At 47.0% G+C, this 23,079-nt stretch overlaps 2 protein-coding genes across 10 annotated transcripts in view; one reads left to right on the top strand and one right to left on the bottom strand.

The window, feature by feature from the left end:
- KMT2C (lysine methyltransferase 2C) overlaps nucleotides 1-23,079 on the bottom strand; it is a 422,602-nt gene that overhangs the window by 332,674 nt on the left and 66,849 nt on the right. For all 9 annotated transcript variants that reach the window (XM_070077275.1, XM_070077280.1, XM_070077282.1 and 6 more), the window contains exon 6: nucleotides 9,487-9,601. The gene's annotated coding sequence lies outside the window, so the exon portion shown is untranslated. The remainder of the gene's footprint in view (nucleotides 1-9,486; nucleotides 9,602-23,079) is intronic.
- Nucleotides 19,475-19,997, top strand: LOC138850493 (small ribosomal subunit protein uS12-like). The gene has a single exon (XM_070077298.1). It carries the CDS (start codon nucleotides 19,507-19,509, stop codon nucleotides 19,936-19,938), a length of 432 nt encoding a protein of 143 aa, XP_069933399.1. The 5' UTR covers nucleotides 19,475-19,506; the 3' UTR covers nucleotides 19,939-19,997.

The raw sequence follows: 23,079 nt of genomic DNA, 5'->3' as shown, positions 1-23,079 counted from the left end.
CTGTGCCCACTCTGCTGGGCCAATGGGCCTGAGGACACTTCCTAGTTTTCTAGATGTAGGGAAAGACATTTATTAAGAGGATCCAAGAGAAAAAAATTAAAAACTTATTATTTATTTGAAAGACAGAGTTACAGAGAGGGAGAGAGGGAGAGAGAGATCTTCCATTCACTGGTTCACTCCCTAAATGGCCACAATAGCCAGGGCTGGGCCAGGCTGGAGCTAGGAGCCTGGAGCTCCATATGGGTCTCCCACATGGGTGTCAGGGGCCCAAGACTTTCCCAGGTGCATTAGCAGGGAGCTGGATCAGAAATGGAGCAACTGGGATTCGAACCATTTCTCATAGGGGATGCTGGTATCACAGGCTGCAGCTTAACCCTCTGTGCTACACTGCTGGCCATGAGAAAATATTTCTACCTAAAGCTGGGCAATTAAGCTATTGACTTGATAAGCTGATGTTATCTTGAGTTGCTTCTCTGTTTCATTCAAAACAGGCTGAGACTGGATAGAAAAGAGAGTATGTTGAAAGTCTGTTTAAGTTTTCCAGTTGTTAATAGATGATGATGGTGAACCAACGGAGTATATGACAGTTTACTAAGCTCTCCTTGTGAAAAGCTTCCAGAACATGGATCCAGGAAGCTTGCTCTCCAATTTGGATTCTGCTGTAGCTAGTTATGCAGCCTTGGCCAAGTCACTTACCACTTCCCACATTTCGATTTTTCTCTTTAGTAAAATGAGACTACAGCATTTCTTGCCTTCTACACTTCCTGGGCTGCACTGGGGGTGGGGATGCGAAGACAAGATAAAAGGGTTTTTAAATATTAAACCTAACTTAATCTAAATGGATTAAAAGCCTAGGTCAATACGAGCCACTACTGAAATCTTAACCTTGTTATCTGGGTCTCAGAGAAAGGGCACAAAATGTCACTTTGGATGACAGAATTGGATCAGATCCTGTCATCCTATCTGGTGCTTTGCATAGCTGCACCAGGTTCAGCCTTTGGCACAACTGACCTGTCTTTTTTCCACCATGACAGACAGAGCTGGCTCATGTTAACCAACGCTGCACTACAGGAGGATGAGGAGGTAGGCAGTAGACCTCCCTCTCCCTTCAGAAACTCCCCTGCCAGAAAATGAATCAAACCGTTTGCCCATGAATTCACACTGTAAAAGGAATGATAATGCGTGTTCGATGCCAAGCCTGGCCACGCCCCCCAACACCACATCTGCACAGTGGGAGGGAAAGGCCTTTTCAATGATGCTTCAGAGACTGTGGAGCTAATAGACAGCCTACAGGCCAATGTTTCCTCAAATAAAGATAATTCCAATTGGCAGGATCAAGCCCAAGAACCTGTTGGGCCTCCTTTTACTACCCTTCTGATTAGTTCTAACTGGTTTCAGCTTAGTCCTAGGCAACCCTGGCCAATTACCTGGCACTCTCTGCACTAAGTTCCACACCTAGAGCATACAGTATTGTTTTCCTCACGGATAGTATAATATTCTTTTTTTTTTCCAAAAAGATTTATTGGGGTCAGCCTGTGGCTCAGCTGGTTAAAGCCACCGCCTGCAGTCTTGGCCTCCCCTATGGGCACCAGTTTGAGTCCCAGCTGCTCCACTTCTAAGGATAGCAGCAGAGGATAGCCCAAGACCTTGGGAGACCTGGTGAAGCTTGCTTTGGCCGGGCCCAGCCCCCATTGTTGTGGCCATTTAGGGAGTGAACCAGTGGATGGAAGATCTCTGTCTCTCCTTCTCTCTCTCTCTCTCTTTTTTTTTTTTTTGACAGGCAGAGTGGACAGTGAGAGAGAGAGACAGAGAGAGAAAGGTCTTCCTTTGCCGTTGGTTCACCCTCCAATGGCCACCGCTGCAGCCGGCACACCGCGCTGATCCGGTGGCAGGAGCCAGGAGCCAGGAGCCAGGTGCTTTTCCTGGTCTCCCATGGGGTGCAGGGCCCAAGCACCTGGGCCATCCTCCACTGCACTCCCTGGCCACAGCAGAGAGCTGGCCTGGAAGAGGGGCAACCGGGACAGAATCCGGCGCCCCAACCGGGACTAGAACCCGGTGTGCCGGCGCCGCTAGGCGGAGGATTAGCCTAGTGAGCCGCGGCGCCGGCCCTCTCCTTCTCTCTAACCCTGCCTTATCAATCAATCAATCAATCAATCTTGAGGCTGGTGCTGTGGCACGGTAAGCTAAGCCTCTTCCTGCGATGCTGGCATTCCATATGGGCACTGGTTCAAGTCCCAGAAGCTCCTCTTCTGATCCAGCTCTCTGCTATGGCCTGGGAAAGCAGTGAAAGTGGCCCAAGTCCTTGGGCCCCTGCATCCACGGGGAGATCTGGAAGAAGCTCCTGGCTCCTGGCTTTGGATCACCATTCAAGGTCATGGGGGGAAGGGGACATTGTTCAAAGTTTCTATGGTGACTCAAATGTGCAGCCAAGGATGAGAACTACTTACCCAGGCCTTCGGGCCACCTCCAACTCTGCCTTTAGTCACTGAATAGCTGTTAAGTCCAATATGTCAGCTTTGTCTCCAAAGTATCTTGAAATCTGCCTCCTCCTTTCTATTTCCAATATCATCCTTTTATTTGAAGTGTCATTAAACCATCTCTTGTTTTTTATTTATTTATTTATTTTTTATTTTTTTGACAGGCAGAGTGGACAGTGAGAGAGAGAGAGACAGAGAGAAAGGTCTTCCTTTGCAGTTGGTTCACCCTCCAATGGCCGCCGCGGCCAGCGCACTGCGGCCGGCGCACCGCGCTGATCTGATGGCAGGAGCCAGGTGCTTATCCTGGTCTCCCATGGGGTGCAGGGCCCAAGCACTTGGGCCATCCTCCACTGCACTCCCGGGCCACAGCAGAGAGCTGGCCTGGAGGAGGGGCAACTGGGACAGAATCCGGTGCCCCAACCGGGACTGTCCCGGTGTGCCAGCGCCGCAAGGCAGAGGATTAACCTAGTGAGCCACGGCGCCGGCCTCTTGTTGTTTTCTCTGCTTCTATTCATGGCAGACAGATCTTCCCAATAATATATGGTTCAGATCATGTAAGCCCTTGTTTCAAAATCTTTCCAGTTTCTGTGAGCTCAGTCCAGCAGTCATATCTGCTCATTACAGGGCCCCAGCCTCTTCGCCAGCTCTGCTAATGCCCTTTACTCCCTTTAATGAACTCTTTGTGAAAACCAAAATAAATTGCTTGCCCTTTAAAAAAAAGATTTATCTATTTTTTGAAAGGCAGAGTTAGAGAGAGAGAGAGAGCTGAAACAGTCGGGGCTGGGCAAGGCGGAAGCCAGGAGCTTCTTCTGGGTCTCCCATGTGGGTGCTTGGGCCATATTCCACTGCTTTCCTAGGGGCATTAGCAGGGAGCTGGGTCAGAAGAGGAGCAGAGGGGACTGGAACTGGTGCCCACATGGATGCCAGCGCTGCAGACTGCGGTTTAACCGGCTGAGCCACAGAGCCGACCCTGTGCCTTTTCTTACGCATGCTCCTAAGTTTCCTGCCTCTGTGCCTTTGCTTAGGAACTTCTGCTCCCTGAAGCACCTTGCTTCACATATCTACTCCCCGTCAAAGGTCAGCTCAAATGCTACCATCTCCTACAGCACTATTAACTTGACATTTCAAGGTAACAGCAAAGTATTCTTCTGGATTCTCTTAGAACTTCTATGTTCTGTCAGAGAACCCAGTGCAGGGAGAATGATTTGCAAACTAATAACTTGTTTTTTGTTTAATAGTCAAAGCTAACTGCTTTACTAGAATATCAGTCCTCAAAATTAAGTATATATAAGGATCACCGGAGAACTTGTTGAAAATGCATATTCCTAAGTCAGAGAATCTCAAAATCTGAGAACTTATCCCAAGCTGCAAATGTTTTGTTGTTGTTGTTGTTGTTGTTGTTGTTGTTTGACAGGCAGAGTGGACAGTGAGAGAGAGAGAGACAGAGAGAAAGGTCTTCCTTTGCCATTGGTTCACCCTCCAATGGCCGCCGCGGCCGGCACGCTGCGGCCGGCGCACCGCGCTGATCCGATGGCAAGAGCCAGGTACCTCTCCTGGTCTCCCATGGGGTGCAGGGCCCAAGCACTTGGGCCATCCTCCACTGCACTCCCTGGCCACAGCAGAGAGCTGGCCTGGAAGAGGGGCAACCGGGACAGAATCCGGTGCCCCGACCGGGACTAGAACCTGGTGTGCCGGCGCCGCAAGGTGGAGGATTAGCCTAGTGAGCCGCGGCGCCGGCCCACAAATGTTTTTCAAACAGAGCATCTATGGAAAAGCATTGAGGTAGGAAGTTCTTCCTAAATTTTATATCACTTGGATCCATAATTTACTGACTTGTTGGAATTTCTGCTGGCATTTTTTTTTTTAAGATTTTATTTTATTTATTTGAAAGTCAGAGGTACAGAGAGAGGGACACACACACACACACACACACACTCTTCCATCTGCCAGTTCCACTCCCCAGATGGCCACAATAGCCAAGGCTAAGCCAGGCTGAAGCCAGGAGCTAGCAGTTAGGAGCTTCATTTGGGTCGCCCACATAGGCAGCAGGGGCCCAAGCACTTGGACTTTCCTCTGCTGCTTTTCCCAGGTCATTAGCAGGGAGCTGGATCTGAAGTGGAGCAGCTGGGACTTGAACCAGTGTCCATACATCATTGTGGGCAGCAGCTTTACCACAATGCCAGCCCAAGTTCCGTGATTTTCAAACTATGAACCTAACTTATATTGTGGTTGAGAGGGGGGATGAAGTTGGATAAGGAAGATGAACTTTATAGTCAGAAAGCTTCAACTTCCTCCCTTTCTGGGTGTGTGACCATGGGGAAACTGCTTAAACTGAATTTACAATTACTTTGCTGAGGTCCTGAGTTGTGGCACAGGGAGTTAAGATGCCTCCCGCAATGCTGGATTTCCAAATGGGTTCTGGGCTAAGTCCCACTGCTTCACTTCCCATCCAGCTCCCTGCTAATGTGTCCAGGAAAGCAGCAGGGGATGGCCTAAGTGCTTGGCCCCCTGCACTTGCGTGGGAGACCTGGAAGAAGCTCCTGGCTCCTGGCTCCTGCCGCTGAGAAGCCCTGGCTGTCGCAGCCATCTGGGGAGTAGACCAGTGGATGAAGAGTCTCTTTCTGGTCTCTGAGCCTTTATTCAACAAAGCGATTTTTATTAGCCAACTTTTTTTTTTTTTAAAGATTTATTTACTTATTTGAAGGTCGGAGTTACACAGAGAAAGAAGGAGAAGCAGAGACAGAGACAGAGAGAGGTCTTCCATCCACTGGTTCGCTCCCCAGTTGGCCACAACTGCTGGGGCTGTGCTGATCCGAAGCCAGGAGCCAGGAGCTTCTTCCGGGTCTCCCACGTAGGTGCAGGGTCCCAAGAACCTGGGCCATCTTCCACTGTTTTCCCACACCATAGCAGAGAGCTGGAATTGGAGAGGAACAGCACTGCAGGCGGCGGCTTTACCCGCTACGCCACAGCGCTGGCCCCTAGCCAACTGTTTTAAAATAAGCTAAATTTCAACTTACTTGTAGATTTCCTTGGTTGAATTTTTTTTTGTTAAGTCTGTTTTTATCTATTTGAAAGGCAGAGCCACAGTGGGGAGCAGAGAGGAGAGAATCTTCCATTCACCGCTTCACTCATGCCTACAATAGACAGTGCTGGGGCTAGGCTGAGACCAGGAGCCAGAACTCAATCCGGTTCTCCCACATCAGTGGCAGAGGCTCAAAACACTTGAGCCATATCTTGTTGCCTTCCAGGGTTGCATTACCAGGGAGCTGGGTTGGACGCAGACTGGCCAGGTTTCAAACCAGGCACTCTGCAAGGCGAGGTGGGTGTCTCCACTCAGTGACCTGCTGAGTCACAACGCTGGCCCCAGCAACCATATTTTAAATTTATAAAGGTAGCCCTTTGTTACATTTTGCCACTTAAGAGATATGTGTTCTATTTTTATGCTGTGCTGGAAATGAGTAAGAATTGACAAGTACAGAATTTCCCAACTCTCAGCTGTAGTATCTTGAAAATGGCTGAGCGTGAGCAGTTCTTTCACATCAATGCCATGTCCTCAGAGCACGCCTTGTTATTCCCCAATACCGCCTCCAGCCCCATCGTCATGATGATGGGCTGTGTTCTAGCCCAGTGCTCCTCGGTGTGTGGTCTGAAGACTTCTGGGATCCTGGAGACCCCTGCAGAGGGTCTGTGAGGCCCTGCCTTCTCCAACTTCACTTCCATGTGATGCCTGATCCTCTTCGTATAATTCAACCAGAACATCATACCACCATAGATTGAATGCAGATATGAGACTCCAGCTGACTTCTATTAAGCCAGATAGCAAAGAGGCCTACAAAACTACAGACAGGCCACATCTCATTTTTTTGCTTTGGAAATATAATTATTTTTCATAAAGATGTGTTATTTAAATTAATATGATATGGGTTTGTTATTGTCCTGTTAGAAGAAATTAATGCATACATTTTTAAATTGTCTCAATTTTAGTTCCTAGTACAGTAAATGTCAATAAATAAAATCCACCTAAACAAATGTCCCTTGGGTGCTCTTTGTGCTTGTTGGCAGTACAAAGATATGCCCAAACCAGAAAGTTAGAAAACTTCATGCTGACAACTTTCTGCTCTAACAAACATATATCACATTGCAAAGGTTTCTCATATGGGATGGATAGAAGTCACTATTGTAGCAAAATGAAGAATTCTCCTGTGTCTTAAACCTCATCCTACTGTAGTATCAGTATTCAATTTACCTAGGCCAGCTGTTCTTAAACTTGAACCCACATCAGAATTACCTGGAGAGCTTGTTACATTACAGACTGCTGGTCCCCATTCCCAGGGGTTTTCATCCAACAGATTTGAGTGGGAACTGAGAAGTTTTTTTTCCTAACAAGTTCCCAGGTGATCCCACTACTGATCCAGAGTTCATACTTTCACAGCTAATGGTCAGGGTTACGGTTTCTAGGATTTTTTTCCAACCTATTTTGCCACCTCCGTTAAGTAAACTGATTTTTGTATAACACACTGATTGGAAACAAAAAAATTGGCTGAAATTTTAGTAGGTAGGAGACATGATCATTCAGAGATCCTTGACAGTGGGGGTCCCATCAAGGAATGATAATAAAAGGGGGCATTTCTGTCCTCTTAGACACATGGAGGCCATCCAGGTAATCGGCAGACTGACAGGTGAGGGAGCCAAACCAGGTTTATAGCCAGTAAGAATCTTCCATTGGCTGGTTCACACCTCAAATATCTGCCACAGCCAAGGCTGGGTCAAGTCAGAGCCAGGAGCCAGAAACTCCACCTGGGTCTCCCACAAGGGTGGCAGAGACCCAAGCACATCGGCCATCATCTGCTGCCTGCCAGGCACATTAGCAGGAAACTAGATTGGAAGCACAGAATAGCCGGGATTTATACCAGCCTCCAATATAGGATGTCAGCGTCACAAGTGGCAGTTTAACCAACTGTGCCTTAACAATGGCCCTGATCCGTTTTTAAAATACAAAGACAGGGACTGGCGCTTGTAGCACAGAGTTAAGCTGCCATCTGGGTGCTGATATCCCATACTGGCATTGCTTAGAGTCCTAGCTGCTTCACTTCCAATCCAGCTCCCTGCTAATAGCGCCTGGGAAAGCAGCAGAGGATGGCCCAAGAGCCTGGGCCCCTGCACCCATGTGGGAGACCCAGAAGAAGCTCCTGGCTTTGGATTGGCTCAGCTTCAGCCGTTGTGGCCATTGGGGGAGTGAATCAGTGAATGGAAGACCTCTCTCTTTGTCTACCTCTCTCTGTAACTCTACCTTTCAAATAAATAAAATAAATCTTTAAAATAAATACAAAAATATAGTATACTTCATTGAATAGTGTTCCCCAAAACTCATGTCTTTCCCAGAGCCCCTAACTATGACCTTACTTGCAAACAGGATCACTGAAGATGTAATTAGTTAAGTTAAGATGAAGTCATGCTGGAATAAGCTGGCTCTTGATGTAGAATGATTGTGTCCTTAAAAGGAAGGGAACAGAGGCCAGTGTTGTGGTGCAGTGGGTAAGGCAGTGCCGGCCTCCCATAAGGGCGCCGGTTCGAGTCCCATCTGCTCTACTTCCAATCCAGCTCTCTGCTAATGTGCTTGGGAAAACAGTGGAGGATGGGAGTCCCAGAAGAAGCCCCTGGCTCCTGGCTTCAGCCTGGCCCAGCCCTGGCCGTTGTGGCCATCTGGGAAGTGAACCAGTGGCATGCATAGAGGAGAATGTTAGGTGAAGAAAGAGAGGGAGGACAACCATGTGATGAGACATGGAAGCTGGAATTGTGCAGGTGCACAAGGTTTGCCAGCAACCTCCGGAAGGTGGGAGAACGTCACGGAACAGCTTCTCTCAGTTCCCTGCTGACAGCTTGACTTAGGGCTTCCGGTCTCTTGAAGTGTGAGAAAGGAGGGCCGACTGTTTCAAGTCACCTGCTTTGTGCTAATTTGTTGTGGCAGCCCTCAGACATGAACATACATGAACCAGGGAGGCAATTAAAGGAGACTTACATTTCAGACACCTCTGTGCATGACCCCAGTGTCTGGATCACATCTGCTTCCACCTGCGGCTACTGCTACTATAACCGACCGGGCCTGCAAGGGTCTTCACCACTTCATGTCCTCCCCAGGTATCTCTGCCCTTGGGCTTCCTGGCAAGGCTGCCACCACGTGACCCCGCTCAGCGCCAGTGCACGCACAGCCCCAAGGGTGGGGCAGTGACTGTAGGATAGACCTTTGAACAGCAGTTTACTACAGCACTTTTTATTCCATAGAAAAATGGTCCTGCTATGTAGATGATGTAGTTTTTCAGAGCCCCCTCTGTGAGATTGAATGACTCGTGGCGTTAGGCGGTGGTCAGTGGGTTAATACCCCTCTGTCGTGGCTCCTTCCTTCCCTGTCTCCTTGCCCCTGCCCCTGGTCCCACTTTCCAGGATTTCACTCCCTACTCAGGCAGAAGAACAGAAGCTTTCCCTCATGCTCCACTTTCTGGGGAACCTGGGTAAGGCAGGCCTTCCCCAGGTAGCCCGGTTGATATTCAAGGCAACAACAATAATAATTACAATGGAAATGTAGACATGGCATGAAAATTTAAATATTTAAGAAAGGCATTTTTAAAAAGACAGCCATAGCTTCTTGTTCATCCTTTCAAAAAAATCCATAAATGCTTGTATTTACTCCCATAAATTGTATCATACTATACTTCCTTCTTTTCAGTTTGTCCATCTGCCTATCAAACACATGAAAATATATAAATAAAACTTTCAAAAATGTATCTTGCAGATCTTCCTGTGTCAGCCCATGCAGAATGACCCCTTTTTAATTTGCATGTATGTGTTCAAACGTATGCTCTGCCATATTGCATTTAATGAGCCCTCCTCCCACCATTAACACACAGTTGAGCTCTTTCCAATATTCTGCCACCTCAGACAACACTGCAGTGAACATCCTTGCAAGTCTATCTTGGTACGCATTTGCAAATACATAACAGTGTAAACTCACCACAGTGGAATTCTGGGTCAAAGCCTATAGCTCTTCCTGTTGGCCAAGCCCACCCAGGAGCTGGGGGGCAGGTGAGCTGTCCCGTGCAGTCTGGACCAGTCATCCTTTTGAGGCCCTGAGAAATAGAGAAGGGAGAACATGGACTTCCAAAGGCAAAGAGAAAACATCCAATGGAGTCAGGAATATGTTTGCTTGCAAGCAACAGAAAAGCCAGGACACTAAGCCTTTAACGTGTGGAGGTCTCTTTTTCTTGTGGAATGAAGATTGTGGAGATGATTCAGGTCGGTGCAGTTTGAGCAGAGCATCACCAAGTTCCCATTGCTCATGCCTCTTCACTCTGCCATTCTTAGCACTGGGCTTTGATCACTAAGACTGCAATCTGGCTGCTGGACCTTGAGGTAGGGTGTCATTGTTCAAGGCAGACGAAGGATACGCAGGGCAAAGGCTGCATGTGCAACCATCCATCTCCCTCTTCAAACAGACATTTGTTGAGCCCATCTTCATGCAACATAGCTCAGAAATGTCCTTTCCACCTTCAAATTTGGAAAGATAAATTACTCTCCACCTTCTTCTAGATAGATGCCTCTCTAAAAAATGTATCTCCCTGGCTGGGAATCTCATTCTGTAAAACATCACTCCATTTTCTAGAAACAAGCATCTCTCTATTCTACAGTTGGAGGGTTCTTCTGAGGCTCAGATTCTTCTCGGAAAGTCATGGGCAGCAGGATATTGGCCCAGCCGCGGGAGCGCTCACTTCGTTTGCAAGGTGTTCGGTGATATAGTCCAATAACCTGAGCATACTGGTTTGCTCAGGTGCTCTGGTAATTGACTCTTCCAAATGAACCATAGTAACACCACCTGCACGATCTTCACTCTGATATTCATTGCTTAAATGTTACCGGATGCAGCTGTGACTTCTGTGACCTCCACAGGTAGAAACAGTGGACTCCGCAGCAGCTGAGAATCTAGTTGTCTTTGTTCGGATGTGAGGCAGTTATAATTGAGGGGCTGACATCGTGGCACAGTAGATTAAGCCTCCTCCTGCAACCCAGCTGCTCACTCCCAACCCAGTGCCCTGCTAATGCATCTGGGAAAGAAAAGGAAGGTGGTACAAGTGCTTGGTCCCTGCCACCTATGTGGGAGACCCAGGGGGAGTTTCAGGCTATTGGCTTTAGCCTGGCCCAGCCTTGGCTGTTGCAGCCATTTGGGGAGTGAGCCACTGGATAGAAGATGTATCTGTCACTCTCTCTCTGTAATACTGCCTTTCAAATAAATAAATCCTTTTTTTAAAATTTATTTTATTTATTTGAAAGGTGGAGTTACAGAGGGAGAAGCAGAGATAGAGACAGAGAGAGAGAGAGAGAGGGATGGAGGGAGAGAATGAGAGAGGTCTTCCATCCACTGGTTCACTTCCCAAATGGACACAGTGGCTGGTGTGGGCCAGGCTGAAGCCAGGAGCCAGGAGCTTCTTTTGGATCTTCCACATGGGTGCAGGGGCTCAAGGACTTGGACCGACCTCTGCTGCTTTCACAGGTGAATTATCAGGGAGCTGGATCAGATGTGGAGCAGTAGGGACTCAAACCAGCACCCATATGGGATGCCAGTGATGCAGGTGGTGGCTTAACCCACCATGCTATAGCACTGGCCCCAATAAATTCCTTTTTAAAAAAAATCCAGTATTGGTGTGAGAAAGCATTGTGGGAAGAGTGAAGGTCAAGAACTCCTTGGAATTGGACTCAAGGAGAGGGCAGGGAGGTTCTTACAGTGTGGTCAAGTCAGTCAATTTAAATGTTTTCTGAGAGACTTTGCCTTACTGTCATTGGCTAGAACCTTTGCATAGTAACAAAGCCAACACAGCTGCAAGGGAATGCGAGCTGGTGAGGATTTCTGTTTTCCCTCATCTACCACAGAGAAAGGCAGAAGGGGTGATTATGATGTTGGGGGAATCAACCCGCACTGTTGTTGCAATTAAAAAATGAAGTAAAGAGTGGGCATTTACTCTGGTAGTTAAGACACCCATGTCCCATATTGGAGTGCCTCTGGCCCCTGATTCCAGCTTCCTGCTAACGCGGATGCAGGAAGGGAGTGGGTGATGATGGCTCAAGCAGTTGGGTCCCTGCCAAACACCTGGGAGATTGGATTAAGTTCTCAGCTCCCAGCTTCTCCTGGCTCAACTTTTAGTCATTGAGGGTATTTTGGGAGTGAATCAGCAAATAGGAGCTCTGACTGTCCAGTTCTCTCTGTCTCTGCCTCTCAAATAACCAACAACAAAGCAAAAAAAAAAAAAAAAAAAAAAAAAAAGGCACCAAAAACAAGGCAAAGAACAGGCATCTAGCTAACGGCTAAGTCACCAAAGCCCCATATTCAGGTACCTGCGCTGATATTCAGTTCCAGCTCCTGACTCCAGCTTCCTGCTAATGCAGACCCTGAGAGGCAGCAGTGATTGCTTAAGTAGTTGAGCCCCTGCCACCACGAGGGAGACCTGGATTGAGTTCCTGCCTCCTGTTTTCAACCTAGCCTAGCTCTGTTGAAAGCATTTGAAGATGAACCAGCAAACAGGAGCATGCTTGCATGCTCTCTCTCTCTCTTCCCTCTACTCTAAAAAACAAAACAAAACAAACAAAAAACCACAAGTGAAATGTGCATTTCTCAATGAAAGCCTCTTCCACTATTTTCTCCACCTAAAAATCATCACTAATAACATTCTCTTGTGATTCTTTCTAGGAAAATACACACACACGCACACATACATACAGAGCTTCAAGGTGTATATTATCAGGGAGGGGGGAGCAGAGTTGTGACATAACAGGTTAACCTGCCATCTGCTGCTGGTATCCCATATAGATGCCAGTTTGAGTCCTGGCTGCTCCACTTCCATCCAGCTCCCTGCTAATGTGCTTGGGAAAGCAGCAGAGGATGGCCCAAGTCCCACCCTGGGGAGACCAGGAAGAAGCTCCTGGCTCCTGGTTTCAGCCTGGCCTAGCCTAAGCCATTGCAACCATTTAGGGAGTGAACCAGCTGATGGAAGATCTCTTTCTGTCTCTCCTTTGTAACTTTGCCTTTCAAATAAATAAATAAATCTCAAAAAAAAAAAAAAAAAAGAAGAAGAAGAAGAAAAAAGATCTGAAGAATGAATATAAGTGAAGTGAACAAAAAAAAGTTTATTCAAGAGAGAGGAACAGTAAGTGTAGAGGCCATGGAGGAAGGAAACATGGTAAGACATAGGGTCCCGTGGAAAGGTGCTATGGAAGGCCGGAGTAGGAGAAAAAGAAACAACGTGGTATGAGAAGAAGGAAAGATAAACAAGTGTCAGCCTAGTGATGAACACTCTCAGACACCCGGGACACCCACTGTGCACCTGCTCTGTGAGTGACCAACACGGAAGTTCTCTCACTCCTTGGCGTCCATTTGAGTTCCGCCAAGGGGAAGCTCTAACAGGAGCTTGGAGGGCAAGAGGAGTGCCAGGTCACCAGGGGTCAGCCACATCCCTCTGCCCCGTCCTCACAGGCAGCCCACTCCAGCCACAAGACGAGTCCCAGAGAGGGCCTCTAACTGCTCCATGAGGCCTAGGGAGAGAAACTGTGACCGCCTGGGTATTATACCATCCCAAGTCGGTTTCCTTTAAATCCCGACGACACATAAGTAGGATATTCATTAAACTCAGCTCAAATTGTTGTGTGTGTACACCATGTTTTTCCCACCAGGAAACTGGTGGACTCACAGTCCGTGTTAAATTAATTTTTATCCTGAACACCATGGGGAACCATTGAACTATTGAAAGCAGAGAGGAAGTGGTGAGATTTATATTTAGGAAAGATTCTAGCTATAGTGCAGATAAAATTGGAAGAAGACAAAAATTGTTTATTTATTTATTTATTTATTTGATAGGTAGAGTTATTGACAGTGAGAGAGAGAGAGAGAAAGAGAGAGAAAGGTCTTCCTTCCATTGGTTCACTCCCCAAATGGCCGCTATGGCTGGCGCTGGGCTGATCTGAAGCCAGGAGCCAGGTGTTTCCTCCTGGTCTCCCATGGGGTGCAGGGCCCAAACACTTGGGCCATCCTCCACTGCCCTCCCGGGCCACAGCAGAGAGCTGGACTGGAAGAGGGGCAACTGGGACTAGAACATGGGATGCCGGAGGAGCAATCAGGCCCACATGGGATGGCAGCGCCACAGGCAGAGGATTAACTAAGTGAGCCATGGTGCCGGCCCTGTTCATTATCTTTAAAAAAAAAAAAAATCCTTAAAACTTTATAACGGATTGGAGGTGGGACTTCAGAAGACATTAAGAGTTTCCTATGCAATAGCCAATCCGCCTTTTGTGCTACTCTAAACTTCACAGTTTCAGGTTTCCATTCTCTCCTTCTGGTTCTGTGTGTCACTATATTCTGGCCCATTCTCCTCCCCTAAAGTTTAATCCCAATTAACCTAAGCCATTCATGAAAATTACATTCTAATCATCAGTGATAGGATTAAGAAAAGGCAGGGGATTCACTTCTATGAAACATGAGGGATGAGTTGGCTGAGGGCACTTCCAGGAAAAATTTCTCATTTCTTAAGAGAGGCACAAAGATGTGATCCTCTCTTCCCTTCCTTTGGATCTTAGCACATGAGGCTGGATTCCTGCAGGGCACTAGGCAAGCCATCAACAGTGGCCCAGAAGAGTGACATACCAGGTTAAGCTGGCATCCTGTATGAGCATTGGTTCAAGTCCTGGCTGCTCCACTTCCAAACCGGCTCCCTACTTATGTTCCTGGGAAACCAGCAGAGGATGGTCCCTGTGGGAGACCTAGATGAAGCTCCTGGCTTCAATGTGGCCCAGCCCTAGCCATTGCAGTCATTTAGGGAGTGAATCAGTGGATGAAAGATCTCTCTCTCTCTCTCTCTCAGTCTGTAACTCTTTCAAACAAATAAAATAAATCTTTTAAAAAGAAGGAGGAGGAGGAGAAGGACTGACAATTTCCAGGTCCTTGGGGAGCATAGTTGAATCATTGATTTAATCAATCCTGGAGTCTCTCTGGTTTGGGACTTCTCATTATGAGATTCTAAATCTCATTACTGTTTCAGCCCTTTTGAGTTGAGTCATCTGTTACTTGTCTGTTAAACAGGGAGCTGATTTTTAAGAATCTCAGAAGAGAGAAATCTGAGATTGAAAACGAAATTTTCTAGTCTTTTGAATACAGATGTATAAAGGGTCTTCAAAAAGTTCTTGGAAAATGTAATATTATGAAAAAATGCATGTGTGGATCTCAACATTTTTAAATCTCAAAATAAATGTATCTTTTAATTCTATTTTCCATGAACTTTTTGAATTACCTTCATGTATCAACAGGAGGAAAAAAAGTAAACCAGTAGAAAATAGGCAAAAGAAATATGTGGGAACGTCTGAGTCAACAAATATTTACTGAATGCCTACTCTGCTGGGCACTTGTCTAAGCTCTGGGGATAAAGCAGTGAACAAAATAATCCAAAGATGGAACTTCATTTTAGCACTAGTGTAGCAAAAGAAGAAACAAATGGCAAATACCAAGAACATGCTCAACCTCAACCATTTTTTTAAATCAACTTGCCTGCATACTTGTGTTCCTCTTTCTGAATTAAACTGTATAATTTTGTGTTTCTTTTTTTTAAGGTTTATTTATTTGAAATAGAGTTACAGAGAGAGATAGAGACAGAGAGAGAAAGGTCTTCCATCCGCTGATTCACTCCCCAGATGGCCGCAATGGCCGGAGCTGGGCTGATCTAAAGCCAGGAGCCAGGAGTTTCTTCTGGGTCTCCCACATGGGTGCAAGGGCCCAAGCACTTGGGCCATCTTCTACTGCTTTCCACAGCAGAGAGATGGATTGGAAGAGGAGCAGCCGGGACTAGAACTGGCACCCATATGGGATGCTGGCGCTTCAGCAGGTTGACACAGCGTTAACCTGCTGTGCCACCGTGCCGGCCCCTGAGTCTAAGATTTTAAGAGAGAACTTTGCAAAACAAAACAAAAAATAAAGAGAAGTTTGCAGTGCCAATATTATAAATAAATTTCCATGTCATATTATACTCACTGATTTTGTTCTTGGTTTTCAATTTATCTACTTGAGAAGCAGAGAAAGAGATAGTGTGAAAGAGAGAGGCTCCAATCCATTGGTTCACTCCCCAAATGCCACCATGGCCAGGGATGGATCAATTGAACCCGAGTGCTCTGATGAGGGAAACAAGTGTCATTACTGCCAGCCTAAATGCCCATTTCTCTTCTTGTTTTCATGCTGTTAAATCATATTGTTGCATTTTATCTGTAAGCTAGAGCAGTAAAACTATGTCACTATATTACTGTCTCACCAATAATATTAAGTTAACATTTATTTAGTCCTTTCTTTTAAAGCACAGTTTTTTTTAAAAGAAATTTTTAAAAAGATCTATTTATTTAAGGCAGAGGTAGAGAGAGAGAGAGAGGCAGAGTGAGATCTTCCATCTGTTGGTTCATACTTTAAATGCCTGCAATAGCTGGAGCTGGGCCCATCCAAAGCCAGGAGCCAGGAGCTTCTTCTGGGTCTCCCACGCGAATTCAGGGGCCCAAGCACTTGGGCCATCTTCTGTTGCTTTCCCAGGTGCATCAGCAGGGAACTGGATTGGAAGTGGAGCAGCCAGGCCATCAACTGGCACTCTGATATGTCATTGTTGCAAGTGGCAGCATAACCCGTTGAACCACAAAGCCAGTCCCTCGAGGATTGTTTTAGCATTTACTTAACTTCAGCTGAAACAAGTTACGATTTGACTTATTTCATTCTCATGACCACCAGTGAAGCACAAGCCCGTGTAGTTATTATATGTATCAGGCAGACACAGAAGCCAAGGCTCGAAGTAGTTGTGTGCTTTGTCCAGCGATGGTGGACCTCCTTCAACTCCAGCAGTTTCGGAACCCACATGCTGCCCTTCGGTGGTGCGCCCGTGCCTCTTCTCAGGTGGAGCTAAGTGCTCAAGTCGGTTACTCTGAAGACCAAAAGGCTCCAAAGACACCAGGCAGAAGCTTGGGCTCAGTCTCCTGCCCTCGCCTCAACAGAGGGCCAGCTACATTCATGAGAAAGGTTTTAATCTATTGTGCTAAACACTCTGTTGAAAACCCTCTCCCATCCAGGTGGGACCCTTTGCCAGGTCTGCTGGGAAAAGCCGTGGGTGTTGGGAAGTGCGCCCTCTCCCTCCCTAGTCCTTCCTTCCCTCCCTCCCAGACTGAGGCTGTGCTACTGCCTACGCACTGTTTCTAGCATCTGTAAGTGTGTGTCAAGGCTCAGATGTCTGTCCATCCTTTTCCTAATAGAAAGGAATTGTGGGAATAACAACCCTTCAAGAGTAGAGCACTTTATATATCACAAAGCATGTTTTGTATTCAAACATCAGCTCTTTGGCGTCTCTCGACGGCTCTCTGATCTAGTCAGGAATTCTTAGTCCAGTTTGCAAACAGAAGGGACTGGAGTTCAGAGGTTATTGCCTAACTTGTCCAAGATCACCTTCCTGGCAAACATAATTCAGTGATCAAATCAATCTGTGGGTCCTCTACTCCAGGTTCTAAGTCTTCTAAAAAGTCTCTTTGGCTTTCTTTCCAAGTATGTTTTTCCTATATTCCTTTGAACACGACAGGAAGGGAACTAGATAACAGATTAATGGTAAAAAGAATGACGTTTCCGAAAGCTTTTGCCTTGCCCCCTGCTCCCAGCGGCTATCATTTCATCATTAGTTAAAGGCTGTGGGCAAAGGTCCCTGGCTTGTCATCTGTTGCTGCTGCTATTGTTTAACATGCATTTGAGTGTTTGTAATGGGGTTGGCACTCTTGGCTTCTGTCTCATTGCAGTGTTTTGTCGCAGTCTGGGTGAACCCACAGTCTCGGCCGATCCCACAATTATTTACCACGGGCTTGTAAGGAGTTCTTTATAATGACACAAAATTTTGGGTCTGAAGTTTAGGGACATCACAGTATTTCCAAAGAAATTATGAACTCCCACGAGGGCCACCCCTACAGGAAGACCTAGAGGGCACTGCCAGATTTCCCATACCGATGCTCTTGCTCGGTGGTCCCTGCACCCTCTCCACGGCAGGGGAGAGATCACCAAGGTGCCAGGCTCCTTCTCTCACACTGAAATCACTTTCAAGAGGTCTCTGGGGCTGCAAAAAGGTAATTAAGAATTTTTTGGAGAAGAAGAAATCTCCAACTTCTCTCTTCCTCTGGGCGACTGCTATAATATAAAAATAAGAGATGATAATAGCTTAAAATGTTTACAAGTGTTACGATTGGAGATTACTCTTCTATTTTTCTTAGTTTTAATTTTATTGACATGACTGATTGCTCTTCTGTGCACTTAATTAAAACTGGTTGTGACGACTCTCCGTTTGTTTACGTATGTCGCTTCAGTCTTCTAGGAAAGTAGTGAGACAACTGTGGAAGAGCGGCAGCATGGATGCCCCAGTCTGCGACCTCATGACCAGTGTTTGAGGCAGGCCAAAGCATGCAACTGCGGCAGAACCGCCCCGGCGCAGCAGGGAGAAGGGGAACAGGACCACCAGCTGGCCCTGGCATGCAACATGCCCTCGTTTCAGTAAGGAAGGGCTATACACCCTACACACCCTAAGGTAAAATAAAGCAAGAGTATCAACAGGCCATTTATTTTGTCTCCTTGAAGCTTGCCTTCAGCTGAAAGCAAGCATGCTGGGACAACCTTTAGTTTGGGAAATGTCAGCCACCTGCGCTCAGGGCTGGGCCTCTACTTCCAGAAGAAACATGATGGAAGGAGGGTGAGGTTGCCAGCTCGGTTCAGGCTGCTCGTTGCTTAAAACCCATGGCGGGGAGGGAGGGACGGACGGACGGACGGCACCGTGGCGCACTTGGTTAATCCTCTGCCGGCATCCCATATGGGGCGCTGGTTCTAGTTCCGGCTATTCTTCTTCCCATCCAGCTCTCTGCTGTGGCCTGGGAAAGCAGTAGAGGATGGCCCGGATGTTTGGGCCCCTGCCCCTGCGTGGGAGACCAGGAAGAAGTACCTGGCTCCTGGCTTCGGATTGGTGCAGCTCCAGCTGTTGCAGCCATTTGGAGAAGGAAGACCTTTCTCTCTCTCTCTCTCACTGTCTGTAACTCTATCTGTCAAATAAAACTAACTAACTAAATAAATAAGAATCTAAAAAAGAAAAACCACATTGTGGGGCCTAGTTTTATTAAAGAGTCAAACCCTGCCTGAAATGCTACATAGGTTCCTAAGTTTCATCCAAGACAAAATAAATGAGATTTTGTTTTCCTTCTTAAAATGAAAGGAAGGAAGAGGTAAACATGACATTTTCTGTTTACAAAAGGTAATGCCTGCCGGGACCAGTGCTGTGGGCTAGCGGGTAAAGCCACTGCCTGTGGTGCTGGCATCTCATATGCACGCCAGTTCAAGTCCCGGCTGCTCCACTTCTGATGCAGCTCTCTGCTATGGCCTGGGAAAGCATGGAAGATGGCCATGGATGGAAGATGGCCCTTGGACCCCTGCACCCAAGTGGCAGATCCAGAGGAAGCTCCTGGCTTCGGATTGGTGTAGCTCCGGCCATGGCAGCAATTTGGGGAGTGAACCAGTGGATGGAAGATCTCTCTCTCTCTCTCTCTGCCTCTCTGTAACTCTGCCTTTCAAATAAATAAATAAGTCTTTTTAAAAAAGTAATGCCCTCATACAATCTAATCAATCATGCAGGGTGGCCAGCGGCTGTAACCCTTTTATTTCTTCAGAATGTGGAGCTTACTTTTCTCAGATACATATTTTTCACTATATCTATTTAGTTTTTAGAAATTTGATGGATAATGCTGTCAAAGTGTTTTCCCAAGTTCTAGGTTATAAACCACAACTCTGTAAGGGGAATATAGAGAAGAAACAAGGAGGTTAGAGACATCATATTTTTCCTTGATACCTCAAAAATGCTAAATTTTTATGCAGTAATCGTGTCTTGCTTTTGTAATTGAGATTTTTTTAAATTAAAAAGAATTTCTCGTCTTTCGCTCAGGCCCGCGCGCTGGCAGGATGGGCAAGTGCCGTGGGCTCCGCACCGCCCGGAAGCTGCGCAGCCACCGGCGCGACCAGAAGTGGCACGACAAGCAGTACAAGAAGGCCCACCTGGGCACGGCGCTCAAGGCCAATCCCTTCGGAGGCGCCTCGCACGCCAAGAGCATCGTGCTGGAGAAAGTAGGGGTTGAGGCCAAGCAGCCCAACTCCGCCATCAGGAAGTGCGTGAGGGTCCAGCTGATCAAGAATGGCAAGAAAATCACGGCCTTCGTCCCCAACGACGGGTGCCTGAACTTCATCGAGGAAAACGATGAAGTTCTGGTTGCTGGATTTGGTCGGAAAGGTCATGCTGTCGGTGACATTCCTGGCGTCCGCTTTAAGGTGGTCAAAGTAGCCAATGTGTCTCTTCTGGCCTTATACAAGGGCAAGAAGGAGAGGCCAAGGTCATAAACGTTGATGGCAGAAATGTATTAAGAATAAATTTTCATATTCCAAAAAAAAAAAAAAAAGAATTTCTCCATTGTTCAAAAGGATTTCTTGGGGCCAGCATTGTGCTGTAGCAAGTTAAGTCTCCATCTGTAATGCTGGCATACCATATGGGCACCAGTTAAAGACCCAGTTGCTCCACTTTCGATCCAGCTCTCTGCTATGGCCTGGGAAAGCAGTAGAAGATGACCCAAGTCCTTGGGCCCCTGCACCCATGTAGGAGACCTGGAAGAAGCTCCTGGCTCCTGGCTTCAGGTTGGCCAAACCCTGGCCATTGTGGCCATTTGGGGAGTGAACCAGTGAATAGAAGATTTCTCTGTGTGTGTCTCCTCCTCTCTCTGTAACTTGACTTTCAAATAAAAATTTAAAAAATAATCTTTTTAAAAAAAGATTTATGTATTTATTTGAAAAGCAAAGTTAGAGAGAGGCAGAGGGGGGGAGAGAGAGAGAGAGAGAGAGAGAGAGAGGTCTTCCATCCATTGGTTTGCTCCCCAAATGGCCACCATGGGCAGGGCTTGGCCAAGATGAAGTCTTGAGCCAGGAACTTCTTCCAGGTCTCCTACATGGGTGCAGGGGCCCAAGGACTTGGGCCATTTTCTACTGCTTTCCTAGGCCCTAGCAGAGAGCTGGATTGGAAGTGGAGCAGCCGGGACTGAAACCGGTGCCCATATGGGATGAAAGCAATGCAGGCAATGGCTTTACCCACTATGCCACAGCGCTGGCCCCCTAAAAAACAAAAAATCTTAAAAATACAAAATAAAAACAGTTTCTCCATTTTTAAAAAATATTTATTTATTTGAAAGACAGAGTTACAGAGAGAGGTAGAGACAGAAAAAGAGGTCTTCCACCCGCTGGTTCACTACCCAGATGGCCGCAACGGCCAAAGCTGCGCCAATCCGAAGCCACGAGCCAGGAGCCTCCTCCAGGTCTCCCACGTAGGTGCAAGGGCCCAAGGACTAGGGCCATCTTCTACTGCTTTCCCAGGCCATAGCAGAGAGCTGGATGGGAAGAAGAGTAGCCGGAACTAGAACCAGCGCCCATATGGGATGCCGGCGCTTTAGGCCAGGGCGTTAACCTGCTGAGCCACAGCACTGGCCCCTCCATTGTTTAATAGCTGGAAAAAATAATCAACTTTAAAGTGTTGGTTATTATACCATGTTGTTAGAGTAGAGACTTTTTGTTTTTAAATTGTTTACTTATTTGAAAGGCAGAGTTACAGAGAGAAGAGAGAAAGACAGGCAGAGAGAGATTGCCCATCTGCTGGTTCACTTCCCAAATGGCCACAATGGCCCAGGCTGGAACTCCATCTGGGTCTCCCACAGGGGTGCAAGGATTGCCTGGACTCATCTGGTCAGTGTCCAGTAGGCAGAAGAGGCCTTGGGAGGTACAAGAAAGACCCAGCCAATGAACAAAAACACAGGTGTGCATGCATGGGGCGCCAGGGCTTAGCTGCAAGCATTAAGCCTGAAGAGCCTGCTGTGCATGTCAGGATGGCTCTGGGGCATTAAACCTCCAGGATGCGGACAAGCTGAGGCTCGTGGGCAGATATCCACAGGGGTGAGATGTAAGGAGAGACTGGGCCGCTATTCTGAGCATGGCTACAACAGTCTCCCTAAGACACTTCAATACAACCAGAGTTTACAAGGCAGAGAACTGGGGAGGAAAGAGCTATATAGATCAAGGCCTCCGCAGTGCTGCAGAGAGGCCCATCAGCAGACCAAAGCTTACCCATAAGACAGTTACCCAAGGCCGAGAGACAACTACCTGCAAGGCGCAGGCTGAAGAATTCAGACTCTCACTGGACTCAGAACAGTTGGTATTTCCACCAGGTGGTGAGAAAGACAGCATAACATAGGTGGCAATAGGTAGAATCCCAGAAATGGGTTGCCTCAAGAGTGGAGAAAAACCGGTGTGAGACTAAAGCTTGCTCTCATCCTATCTGACAAGCTTCCAAAGGCCCAAAATGTTCCCAAGTAACCCAGTGTGTCCAGAGGAGAGCTTAATAATGTTTTTTTAAATGTAGGAATATGCAGCAGCAAGAAGGTAAAACTCATGATGTCTCGCATCTCATAAAGTATTACCAGGCATGCACAGACAGGAAAAAACGGCCACTAGTGAGGAAAGATTGCCAATTATAATAACACAAATTTAGTAGATATGCATATTAAGTAGAAATCAAAATACAGTTTTACATGTTCAAGATAATAAAGTAAAACTAAAGCATGTTAGTGGTAGACATCAGAAATGAAAAAAAGGAAAAAGATTAAAATATAACATAAAGAAACAAATCTACAGTGTTTGAGATGAATAGGATAAAAAGATTAGAAACTAAAGAAAAATGATGAGTGAACTTTAAGACAGATTACTAAAACTACCCAAAATGATGGTATACACATGTGGCCTAGTTATTAACACCAGTTGCGATGCCTGCAGCTCCTGGGTTCGAGTCCTGACTCCAATCAGGTGCATACCCTGGGAGGCGGCCGGTGATGACTCAGGCAGATAGGTCCTTGCCGCCTGCTGAGACACATAGATTGAGTTCCTTCCTCCTGCCTTTGGCCTGACCCAGCCCTGGCTACTGCAGGCAACTGGGTAGTGAACCTCAGTGCCTAGAGGTTCTCTTTCGGTCTCTTATCTCTCTGCCTTTCAAATAAATGAATAAATAAAATATCCAAAATGAAGAACAAAAGAAAAAATAACTTTGAAAAGGTATAGATCAAGAGGGACACCTGTAAGTGCCTAGTGCACATGGAACTAGAGTTCTCAAGAGCAGTGGAGAAATGAGGGAAGTCTTGGAACAAAAAGTGGCCAGAATGTTTTTTGAATTTCATGAAAACTATAAACCTAAAAATCAGGAAAGTGGCCGGCGCCGCAGCTCACTAGGCTAATCCTCCGCCTTGCGGCGCCGGCACACCGGGTTCTAGTCCCGGTCGGGGTGCTGGATTCTGTCCCGGTTACCCCTCTTCCAGGCCAGCTCTCTGCTGTGGCCGGGGAGTGCAGTGGAGGATGGCCCAGGTGCTTGGGCCCTGCACCCCATGGGAGACCAGGAAAAGCACCTGGCTCCTGGCTCCTGCCATCGGATCAGCGCGGTGCGCCGGCCGCAGC

The sequence above is a fragment of the Oryctolagus cuniculus genome, chromosome 7 (assembly GCF_964237555.1).
Source record: "Oryctolagus cuniculus chromosome 7, mOryCun1.1, whole genome shotgun sequence".
Lineage (NCBI taxonomy): Eukaryota > Metazoa > Chordata > Mammalia > Lagomorpha > Leporidae > Oryctolagus > Oryctolagus cuniculus.
Note: the sequence above shows the minus strand (reverse complement) of the source record. Positions and strands in the feature narration are given on the sequence as shown.

Coding starts and splice junctions, on each gene's coding strand:
- LOC138850493 (XM_070077298.1), top strand. CDS start 19,507: ATGGGCAAGTGCCGTGGGCTCCGCACCGCCCGGAAGCTGCGCAGCCAC.